Below are 12,040 nucleotides of genomic sequence, written 5' to 3'. Positions count from 1 at the left end.
GGCAAGGCGGCTAACGCTACGAGGGACTTCACAGCCAGTTGCAGTTCCGAAGACTTATTATACGTTGTAGATAAACCTAGTGATTGCACCTTTCTCCAGATATTTTGTCCGAAATGGAACAAACATCCTTTAGAACACACATCAGGAATGTTTATTCTAATGCTTTTCAAAGCCGCGATTTCAAAGTCGCACAATACAAATTTAACTGCCATGTCCAATTTGTGTGCTGTTAGTAGACAAAATATAGAGTTCCACAGATAATTATAAGCTTTGAGGGACTTTTTAGGCATCAATGCATAAATCAGTGGTACAAATTTAATCTCTGAACCATGTTTTAGCATACCATGTATGCTATACAATTGGCGTACAGTTACACCTTTGCTGAAGAATGTACCATCCATAAGCCATATGTTGGATTGGCTTAGGTCTTGTAAATTATCTAAGGTGGTAAATACCACTACGTTTGTCCCAGTAGCGTTATCTGACATGGCTTTACTGACAAATGCACCACTTTTCAACTTAAATTGACTGAAGTCTATTTTATCCAGAGACAATTCAGTTTTCTTAGTAGACATGGTTTTACCACGTCTAATTCGATTTACCTGCTGTAAAAGGGCTGGTCTAGGAGGCAGGGAGTGTATGGTACTTAAGGAGGTCGATGCTAGAGCATCGTCTACAATTAGGGATGGTGTGTCCCTTGCCAAAGCTGCTCTACGTTTTAAATCACTACAAACCAGGTACTTCTGCATTTCACCTGGGTCTGCAGCATGACAGTGAGCAACTGACTTTTCCAATTTATCGCCATTTGGCAAATAGGTAGTCACAGCTCTACCTTTGCAACGTTCTGAAATTTTAAGTTACACGCCCAATATCACCTATTTTCTCTTGTACGCTCTAGGTAGTACAAGTAGTTGTCAATAACTAGTATTGGCTTCACCTTCTGGGATTTTACGCTATGATAGATACAGCCTATTTCTCCAGGACTGCTGTTTTGAGCGTTGGCCATGGTGTCTTCGGTGCAGAGCACACATTGCTGTAAACCACGCGAGTATTTAAGTGAGAGAAGACGTGGTTTTCATTTGTTGCAATTTAGTTTATTTTGTCAAGGGTTAACTGGAGACTGTGATATGTATTCAATATGCAGTGTTATCTACACTGTCATTGACCTGTTCTGTACGTAAAGACATATTTACGTTTGCAATGATTCCTTCTTCTGAGCCGTTACTTTGTCGGACATATGACAGTCGTCCATTTGAAATTACGTTTATATGACGTTTCGTTCATTTGCAGTCGAACAAGTTAGTGTCGATCTTTTGCTTTGTCAACCATCTAATATGAACCTATATATATATATATGTGTGTGTGTGTGTGTGTGTGTGTGTGTGTGTGTGTGTATACATGCATATATACATGTATATAAACATAGATGTGTGAATATATATATATATATATATATATATATATATATATATATATATATAATATATGCATATATATATATAATATATATATATTATATATATGTATATATACATATGTATATATGTGTGTGTGTGTCTATATATGTGTGTACATATATGTATACATGTGTGTATATTATATATATATATATACATATATACATCTATATATATATTGTATATATATATATATGTGTGTATGTATATATATATATATATATATATATATATATATATATATATATATATATATATATATGCATGTGTGTGTATATATAGATATATACATAAATATATATATGCATATGTGTGTGCGTGTCTGTGTGTGTATATATATATATATATATATGTATATATGCATATGTGTGTGTGTGTCTGTGTGTGTGTGTGTGTGTATATATATATTTATATATATGTGTGTATATATATGTGTGTGTGTATATATATATATATATATATGTGTGTGTGTGTGTATATATAGGTATGTGTGCATACATATATATATATGTACGTGTAATATATAGATATAGATATAGATATAGATATATATACACACACACCCACCCACACGTGTTACATACAAAGAGTCAAAAATAAAAACTTTGCTTGCTAAAATGGGAACCGCAAACTGGAGAAAACACTACCGAAAACCAATTCACTAGATTAAAAATAAAAAAATAAATAAATAAATAAAACAATTTGCAGGAGAAAAAGATCACACACTACAACCAGCAGAGGGGAAAGCTATCAAAATGACCTGGCGGATGCGGAACAAAAGCACTTAGTTGCATGGAGCTTCACTGCAGCATGTCTGACCTTGGAATCGGAAAACAAGATATAGGGAGATTTAGATGTGCAGTGTATGAAGGGAGAGAAGCTGGTGCTGAAGATTCTGATCTGCCAGCTTCAGATCTGGTCAGATCAGATAGCCCACAGGTTGAAATGGATGGAAAAAAAACATCATCAAATCAAAGGCAAATATGAGTTGAGCAATACCCATATTTAAGGGACATGATAAAATAATGTATTTAGGAGAATGGATTAAAAAGGGTTGTTATGGCAGCTAAGAATACTTGGGAGGAGACTAAAGTTGACAAAATCTGAGAAACTGAAAGGATCTTGTTTGCTGATATGGACAGTAAGATACAAGCAGTAAAAATGTATAAATATATATATGTATAAAAATAAAAGTATATACCAAACAAGAGGGGTCCCAGGACTGAGCCCTGTGGGACGCCATTTGTAACCTGTTTACAGTCGGAAATGGCACCCGCAACTCTGACCATGTGAGTTCTATCCCTGAGCCAGTTTGCAACCCATCTTGTGACATATGGGTTGATATTTAAGCTGGTAAGCTTATTTATGATGCCAGAGTGGGGTATTGTGTCGAAGGCCTTTGCGAGGTCCAGGTAGGCTGTGTGGACTACCTTTCCCTCATTTGGTAGCTATTTCAAAAAAGTCAACTAGGTTTAGGAGGCAAGATCTGCCTTTAACAAAGACGGATTGGGGTAGGATCCAATGTCTGGAGGTTCCCAATGTCTTTGTTTATGAGATCCATGATAATGCGCTCCATAGCCTTGCAGACCAGGCTAGTCAGGCTTATGGGACGACAGTTCCCGGGATCCGTTGTGGCGCCACCTTTGTGGAGTGGGATTACTGTTGCTACGCCATTCTTTGGGTACATGGTAAGGCTGAGTTGGAACAGTGAGTTTATGTGAGGGTTTAGTTCTTTTTGGAGCTCGTGTAGGACGCAGCCCGGGATACCATCAGGTCCCATTGATGCTGTGTTTTTACTTTGGAAAGGGCTGCTTTCACCTGTGTGTCTGTGATGACTGGGGGACTGCATTCTTCTGGGATAGACAAAGGCCCTTTTGGGGGGGGGGGGTAAAGTTTGCACTGAACCTGTCCGCCAGGATGTTGGCAATGTCAGTGGGTTCAGTGTATTTTGTGCCATTTTGCACCAGCTCTGAGCAGATCTGAGAGTTGCTACCCAGATTCTTGATGTAGCTAAAGAACGCCTTGTGATTATCTTTAGAGTCTTTGGTGATTTTTCTTTCGAAGTTAGCCTTTGATGATTTTATGATTGAGCGAAGCTTCTTGCTAATACTGATCAGGGATGCCTTCCCTTTTTGGGATTTTGCCCTATCATGTAATAGTTTCCCCCTTCTGTTGTATAGCTTATTTATGGCCGGGGTCCACCAGAATGGTCTCCTGTGTTTGGAGAGGTGAGTCTTGGTTTTACTTGGGATGGCATGATCCATGCATTCCTGTAGGTGCTCATAGAGTGCATTTATAAAGGATTTTGCAGTTTGGATAGCATTTTCCATTTGCCCGGGGGCTTTAAAACTGTCCACCTCGGTCTTGAGAAGTGTGAAGTTTGCTTTTGAGAGATTTTTCACAGTGGTTTCCTTGGCCGGGGGTGGGGTCGGAATGTGAATGTCCATTGTGATTAGTTTGTGGTCTGATCTTACCAACAAGGGGTTTACTTCTGGTGTGGAACAATGATCCCCCATGTTGGTGATGACCAGGTCCAATATGCTGTCCCCTCCTGTGGGAGCGGTGACCAACAGGAATTTGAGTTTATAAACTCAAGGAACCATTGGGCAAAGGAGTTGGGACTTGAGTAGTTTTCCCAATGTTTGGGTAGTTGAAATCCCCCAAAATCATGGTGTTTGGTGAGACCTTCATATTCTCCAGTGTTCTCAGGAATGCCGAGTGGGGGTCCTGAGACAAGGTGGGTGATCTGTAGCAAGCTACAAACTGAAAAGCAGTTTTGCCCTCTGTTAATTGCACCTGGTGGGTCTCCGATGCCTCTTGCAGTGCCACTAACCTGGAGATGTGGGTATCCTTGATGAAGATGGATACTCCCCTGCCTTTAGTATTTCGGTCCGAGTTCTGGGGCCGAAAAGTATGGTATGAGTTGAGTCCTGATAGTGCTGGGGTGCTCTCTGGAGCCTTGAACCAGGTTTCTGTCACTGCACAGATATCAATTTTCTCCATACTAAGGAGTGCCTCGAGTGCGTGCATCTTGAGGTTTAGACTTCTGGCGTTGAGTAGCATTACCCTTACTTTTTTGTATCTGGTATTGTCTATGGAGGTGGTTTTGTCTTTTGAGCCTTGCCTAAAAAAAGGCACTATGGGGGTGGCAAGAACTTTAGCCAGTATTCGAAAACCTAAGGGTGACAGGTGCAAGCCGTCCCTGGTGAAGCAACGTGTCATCTCAGGCTGACAGACACTGGGATCCCCTTTGAATGACACCAATAGCTTAGCCAATTGTTGAAATTGATCATTTTGTCTTTATACTGTGGCATCATTCTTGGTGAGGGCAAGATGCTACTCAGGGTCAGGGTCATACCGGCCTGGGCTACATGATCAGAGAGCTTCCTCTATGTCTCTTTTCATGTAATCCAGGGAGGTACATCTCAGGTCATTCATGGACAATGACAGAGTCATATTTGTACCTGCTGTGGAGTGACCGGAGTGCTTGTGTTATGTGGCGGATCCTGGCACCCGACAGGCAGCTTACAGTGACCTTCCCTTTGTTCAGTCTAGTGAGCAGGATGTCAGTGTGCCTGACAACAGAGTCTCCTATTACTAGTGTATTAGGTGCATTACTTAGCCTTAAGGGCTGCTACTGTGTGGCACACTGACTTTGTGAAGTATGTGTTACATGAAAGTTGTTGAGGCGTGGTGGTTGCTTGAATGTCTGCTTTGGAGGTCTCTGCTGCTTTGGCAGATTTTTATTTAGAGCCTCCGAGTATGTTTTTGTGAGTTTATGTGTCATGTTTGCTGATGTGATTTGTCTATGTGAGACTGGTTGTGTGGTGCGAGTAGTTTCCTTCTCCTCCTGACTGACTGTGCCAGTCTTGGTTTGAGAGAGCTCCGCCTCCAGTTTGGCTGTATAGTTGCATCTCTCACATACATTTGAGTTTGTTGGAAGGAGGAGAGGGCTGTCTGTGTACATAAGGCAACTGTAACATTGCCTATCCAAGTAAGGATATGAGCAACACAGGAACTTATACCACAGCCCAGAATTCAGCAAAACCTGAAATCTGGACTACTCTAGTTCAGAAAAGGTGGGAAACAAGGATGTTTTTTGTTTGTTTTATTTCTTTTTTCAACAGAAAAGTAACTTAACAGAAAAACACTGTAAATGCTTTAAACAGGCTAGCGCACTTGTAACAGATTTGGCATGTTTCGCAAGGTCTTGACTTGGAATGTTTACTCCCCAAAGTAAAAGATTAATGCAAATAGTTCTGAAATAATTCTTTTACATTCATAAATCAGATAATGGTCACAATTTGCAGAATCTGGTTTGAGAGCTGATCAAAAAGCTATCACAGCTAGATGTATATTTAACATCTTTCTGAGGCTGGTGACCTGCATAATTTGAGATGCAACCGACTAGATCTAAACTTTTGTGTGTTCTAGGGGTGTTTAAAGAACAAGTAGAGGGCATTTGCTCTATAATCTTTCGCAATTCACTATACAAGTTGCACTCACTGTTACATTATGCTGAATGTACGCTGCTTCTGGAGCCTAGGTCATGGTTGAAATTTCTACTTATTTTCTGATGTACAACAGTTTGAAAATTGTATTACAAAAGCGTATTTATTATTTTGTATAAATTCATATGGAGCTTTTCTATCCAGGCCTCCTCTGAAAAGGGGTTATGTTCAGCCAGAGCATCCTGGTAGCTAAATAAATAAATTTAATTAAATACATCTGTTGTCCGGGACTAATACGGTGCTGCAGGAACAAGAGCTACCTTGACTGACGGCAGTCAATGTGCCAGAAATGCAACTCTTTCACAAATGCTGGAATCAGTTATCAATAAAAGATGCACATCCTTTCTGTGCTTCACAGCTCTGCAATTGCTGAAATTAATCTTTCGGAATCAGCATATTACCCTGATTAACAAATCTGAACCAATTAATAAGTAAATTTTAGGGACTCAACACTATGACACCAAAGCTTACATAGCTACTAATGCTGGTTCCTTACATGAAGTCTTACACAGGGTATCAACACATTGGAAAGACGTACTGTAACTTTGCCTTGTTAGCTGCAGTCTTACTTCAACCATTTCCATCCAACAGTAATGCCAACCTAGATAGTATTCTTTAATAACTCTTTAAAAGGTTCCATTTCACTTTACTCTCTACATTGTATAGCATCCACTAATTTTTAAACTGCTGGATTTATGATTATAGCATGCTGCTGGAATCTTAGTGGGAGCAGTTCAGCTAGTGTCTCACAGCAGTAGCAACTAACAATATTCACAAAGTCTTTATACTACTGTGTACTGATTACATCTTTTATGCCCTTGGCCCTCAAGTATCCACCATCAACAATTTGGTGGTGAGAGGGGTCACTCCATAATACAAGATTGGATAAGCTTAAGATCAAGCCATTCAATCAAGAGGAAAGGTGAAGCAATCACCCCAGGATGCATCTAATCTAGGTGGAAGCTGGTGATGTGCTTCTCAAAGGTCATAAATCCTTAGTTGAAGTGAGACCTGAATAGAACACAGCATTTTCTTATCAGGGGTAATTCTCACCCCTGCAAATAGCAGAAAACCACAGACATCCAGCCCTACTTCCAGTATCCTCTGTGTCAAATCCCATATGCAAATCTCTGGCATAGCACAGACTGATGAGCAGGACTCTGACATTAAGTCCTCCAAGAAGCTTCCTTAAACCATCTGTAAAATTCTGACAAGTTTCAGAAGGTAAACAATAAAACAAAGTCATATGAACTGGAATATTTTCCATAAATGGCAAGGATTGGGATGTAATCTGTATGAAAAGGAAATAAAAATACAACAGGAGTAATCCAACTAAAAGACCCATCAAACAAGGCCCAACACACATACCAACTTCAAACTAGCTAAAAATGTGCAAAGAAAATCCTTCGTCAAAGGTTTTAGGATCTAGCTATCAGATTTTGAACGATTTAGAAAAGCTTCAAACAGGAAAAATGTTTTGAGCTCAACATTCTATTAGAATTTATTTCTGACTGGTAATCTCTAACAAGCTATACTGATTTCACATTAACACCAGCTAAGTTAAATATCTGAATGCAGCTAAAAAGAAAATTTAGACAAACTCTTAGACAATTACTTGCTCAGTCTGCTTCTGATAGTCTTCCAGCGTTGGTAAGTCAGCCAGATAGCGTTCTAGGGTTTCAATTCTCTGTTGTTTCTCCCGATTCTGGTCAAGTTCTTTTTGCATTTTCTTCTTAAGACTGCTTATGTACTTTTCCCTTCCTTTTACCTGCAAATATAATGTTCATAAGTGAATTATGACTTAAGGAAGAAAAATGATAACAACGCCCTGTACAAACATCTTCAGGCATGTCCAAAAGCAGAGTAACAATTTTTCATGATAGAGGTGGTCCCTATAGACCCCAGGGGTGGGCCATGGGAGACCAGACTCAAATACAGGGAACTATATTGGCAATTAGTCCTAGATGCTTGCAACATTTCAGGACTTAATGATATGGTGTCTATAAAACCTGTATTCAAGCTCAGGTCTGCAAAATTGGGAACATTTTTTTTTTACATTTTTATGTATATTCATGTTATTTTATCCTGGTTTATTTAATTAAGTGAATTCTTGATTTTATATACATTTTCATGTGTTTTATTATTTGTCCACCAGATGGTGCTAGACTAGTAAGACTGTAACATGCAGTTTAGAATCCACTCTCTGTATCTTGGTAACTAATTGAATCACTGATTTCATTGGTCTATTCAAACAGGAAAAGTTATTTAACTAAGTAACTATGAGGTTTTTGCCCATCTGATGAAGTTCGATGAGACGAAAACGTAAGGGGAAGTGTTTTTATCAGCGTTTTGTTATTTGTGGATGTGTTTTCCTTTTGCTGTGATTGAACATATAAATCACTTGTGTGTTGGAAGTGCTGGTCTCCGGTGCCTAATTTTGGATTACTTATGGAAAAAAGTTATGTACTCACCATAATGTTACATCTGAGTAGTTCTACTTCATTTGTCTTTAACCTGTGGGTATCGGATCCATAATAGATCCGAGCCGGCAACTTCACAAGCATCTGCTCCGAGCTCCAAGCTCCCCTACCCATAATACACCCACCACTACCTTCCAACCCTCAGATCGTGTATGCTGCACCCTCCACTGAACAACCTGATCACAAAACACCTTACACATACAAGAAGCCAGCTATGAGCTTTGTCCATATGTTAAGGCCAGGAGGAAGGCGGGAGGGACGGTTGAAGACAAATGAAGTAGAACTACTCAGATGAAACGTTAAGGTGAGTACATAACGTCCTGAAGTAGTTTACTTAATTTGATCTTCAACCTGTGAGACAGAGTCCCCAGCTACCGAACACCTGGATGGCCCTCATGGAAGGATACTCCAGAGCACTGTGGAACCAAAGGATGCTCTCCTTCGAGAAATAAAATCCAGTTTATAGTGAGAAATAAACGTATGAAATGAGAACCAAGTAGCCGCAGAACAGATGTCGTCTAAGGATACTCTCGACCAAAAAGCTGCAGAAGTAGCCATGGACCTTATAGAGTGAGCTATAACCTGACCCGGAGGAGACAAACCTTTATCCTTATAGATCTGAAGGATACATAGGGAGATCCACCTGGCAATGGTCTCCTTGGAAATAAGTTTACCCAAAAAAGGTTTAGAAAAATACACAAACTGGTCAGATTTACGAAAAGTTTTGGTCCTGTGAAAATAGAACCGTAACTGTCTATGAACATCCAACAAATGCAACTTGTATTCAATTTTGTTTGTAAAATTTTGAAAAAAGACCAGATTGATAGTTTGACTGATGTTAACATCCGATGCTACTTTTGGGAGAAAAAAAGGATTGGTGCGAAGAGAAACCCTGTCCTTGTGGAAAATAGTGCATGGGACCTTGACAGACAATGCTTGAAGTTCGGAAACCCTCCTAGCAGAGGTAGACAGCCACTAGAAAGGCGGTCTTCCAGGACAAAAACTTAAGATCTGCGGTTGCTGCAGGTTCAAATGAAGGAGCAACCAATACTTGAAGTACCATAGTAAGGTCCCATGGGGGGATAGGATCTTTGGCTGGAGGACTTAAGTGGAAGGTACCTGTGATAAAGGCTTTGCACAATCTGGAAGAGGCCAAAGAAGCAGAGTTCTCACCACATGAAAATGAGAAATGGTGGCTAGTTGAACTTTGCCGGTAGACAAGCTAGCCCCTTGTTGAAAAATAATTGCCAAAAAGTCAAGAATAGCCAGAACTGGAGTCATGAAAGGATCTAAACTCCTTTGAGAAGTCCAAAAGGACAAATGCTTCCATTTGCTGTGAAAAATCTTCCTGGTGGACGACTTATGAGCTGACCTGACCGAAGAAGACAATCTGGGAGTCCTAGCAATTAAGGGAACTGGAGCAACAAAGCTGTGAGCTTCAGAATGTCCAGATTCATATGAGGGACCCTTGAGGGGTGCGAAATGAGATCCAAGGAGTAGCTAGAAGATGAGACCAAAGGAAGGGAAACCATACCTGGTGAGGCCAAAATGGGGCAATGAGGATCACTTTGCTCCTCAATCGACAAGCCTTCTGTAGGAACTTCAGAATAAGGGGAACAGGAGGATAAGCATAAAGAAGACTTGGAGGGGCCAAACATAGACTAGAGCATCTCTGGGGGACTCCCCGGTGGGGCGTTCAGAGCGAAGAACTCACAGCACTTCGCACTGGAAGGAGATGCGAAGAGATCGCAGCAGGGCTGAACCCACTCTAGAAAGATCTGCTCCACTAATGAAGGATTCAGAGACCACTCATAAGGCATCAGAATAGCCCGGCTTAGTTTGTCCGTCAGAATGTTGGACCGCCCCAGAATATGCGTTGCTACCAGAAAACTGGTGGAGATCACCCATTCTGAAACTCTCATGGCCTCGCGACAAAGAGGGTAAGATATTGTCCCTCCCTGTTTGTTGATATACCAGACCACCGACATGTTGTCTGACTGGATTGCAATGGTTACCAGAGTTAGAAAGGCATGAAGGGCCTGCAACGCTAAAAAAACGCCCTCATCTCCAGAGCGTTTATATGCAAACTGGTCTCGATCGGGGACCACATGCCTTGGACTGTCCTTCCCGAACAATGCCCTCCCATCCTAGCTGGGAGGCGTCGGTGGTCACTGTGACTAGGTCAGGGGCTGGAACAAAAGGTCGTCCTTCAAAGATTTCCGAAGACTGCATCCACCATAGAAGGGATGACCTGCAGACTCTGCTGATGTGTATTGGGTGCAACAAAGGAAGATCCAACAAAGACCATTGCACCGCTAGAGTCCACTGTTGCACTCGCATATGTAAGCTAGCACATGGTAGAAGTTTTATTGTCACTGCCACAGAACCTAGGGTCCTTAAAACAAACTCTGCTGAGGGAAGATGAGATCGGTAATTGAAGGCGACATGCATCCTTAAATTTTAAACTCTCTTCAAGGTCAGGAAAACCTTTGTCTGTAACGTGTCTATCCGTGCTCCAATGTATTCTATAACATGGACAGTGTTCAGAAAAGATTTGGCTGTGTTGATTGTAATCTCTAGATAGTGTGCAAGATGTAGGAAATAGTCTCTGGTCTGAAAAAGTAGACGCTTGGTGGGAGCAGTAAGGAGGCTATCGTCCAGGTAAGGGTAGACCTGAATCCCCTGCAGCCTCAGGCTCGAAATTGATAATGATTGGCTCCTAGTCGGAAGTGTAGAAACTTCCTGGAGCTCCTGTGCATCTTTATGTGATAGGCATCCTAGAGGTCAAACGAGCACATCCAGTCACTCTCTTGCATGTACGGCAGGATGGACTGTAAAGTGACCATCCGGAACTTCTCTATGGCAACTGACAGGTTCAGAGTAGACCAGTCCAGAATAGGGCTCAAGTCCCTCATTTGTTTGGCACCAAAAAGAACCTGGAGTAAATGCCCGATCCGGACTGATCTGGGTGACGGGTTCGATGGCTCGTTTTTTTAGCAGCTTGGAAACCTCTAGCGCTGCTGCCTCCCTTTGCATGGGTAGTACGTCTGAGAGGTGTTTGTAAGATGTAGGGAGCAACACAAATGGGATTGAATAGCCTCTGGAAATTATCTGAAGCACCCAACTCTCTGATGACACAGACTCCCATGCCACCAGGTGCAACGACAGGCAAACCCACGACTGCCTCCAGAGCAGAGCAGTCGAGCAACCCCTCAGGGTTGCTGCATGGGCCTGTCCGAGAACGGCTCTCAAGACCAAAAATTCCTTGAACCCCCTCTGTCTCTGGGCCGGTGTCTGTCCTGTCCCCCTCTGCCTCTAGGGGAAGAAGCGCCCTGACTATCCCGAGAATACTGAGACTTCCGGAATCCCATCATCTTTTCCCCTCGCTGATTTCGGGGAAAATGAACTTTGTGGGTTCTAGAAGCAATTCCGACGGCAGTGTCTTCCCGTCTTTTTCACTCTGGACCAAGGTGTCATGGACGGTCTTAAAGAAGGAAGAGCTGTCATACAGGGCATTCGCTAAAGGCACCTTGAAGGGTTCCGTGAACTGACACAATCTGAGCCAGGCATTACGCTTCATGGACAAGCTGGA

General features: G+C 41.6%; 1 protein-coding gene across 1 annotated transcript in view; it reads right to left on the bottom strand.

Annotated features, from left to right (window-relative positions):
- CEP85 (centrosomal protein 85) overlaps nucleotides 1-12,040 on the bottom strand; it is a 2,011,196-nt gene that overhangs the window by 1,316,879 nt on the left and 682,277 nt on the right. Inside the window, exon 8 of the mRNA XM_044083921.1 lies at nucleotides 7,584-7,736. Coding sequence (XP_043939856.1) covers nucleotides 7,584-7,736 — 153 coding nt within the window. The remainder of the gene's footprint in view (nucleotides 1-7,583; nucleotides 7,737-12,040) is intronic.

Source organism: Protopterus annectens, chromosome 1.part1 (assembly GCF_019279795.1).
Source record: "Protopterus annectens isolate FY-2018-M chromosome 1.part1, PAN1.0, whole genome shotgun sequence".
Classification (NCBI taxonomy): domain Eukaryota; kingdom Metazoa; phylum Chordata; order Ceratodontiformes; family Protopteridae; genus Protopterus; species Protopterus annectens.
The sequence above is the reverse complement of the archived record's forward strand: the minus strand, read 5'-3'. Positions and strand labels throughout refer to the sequence as shown.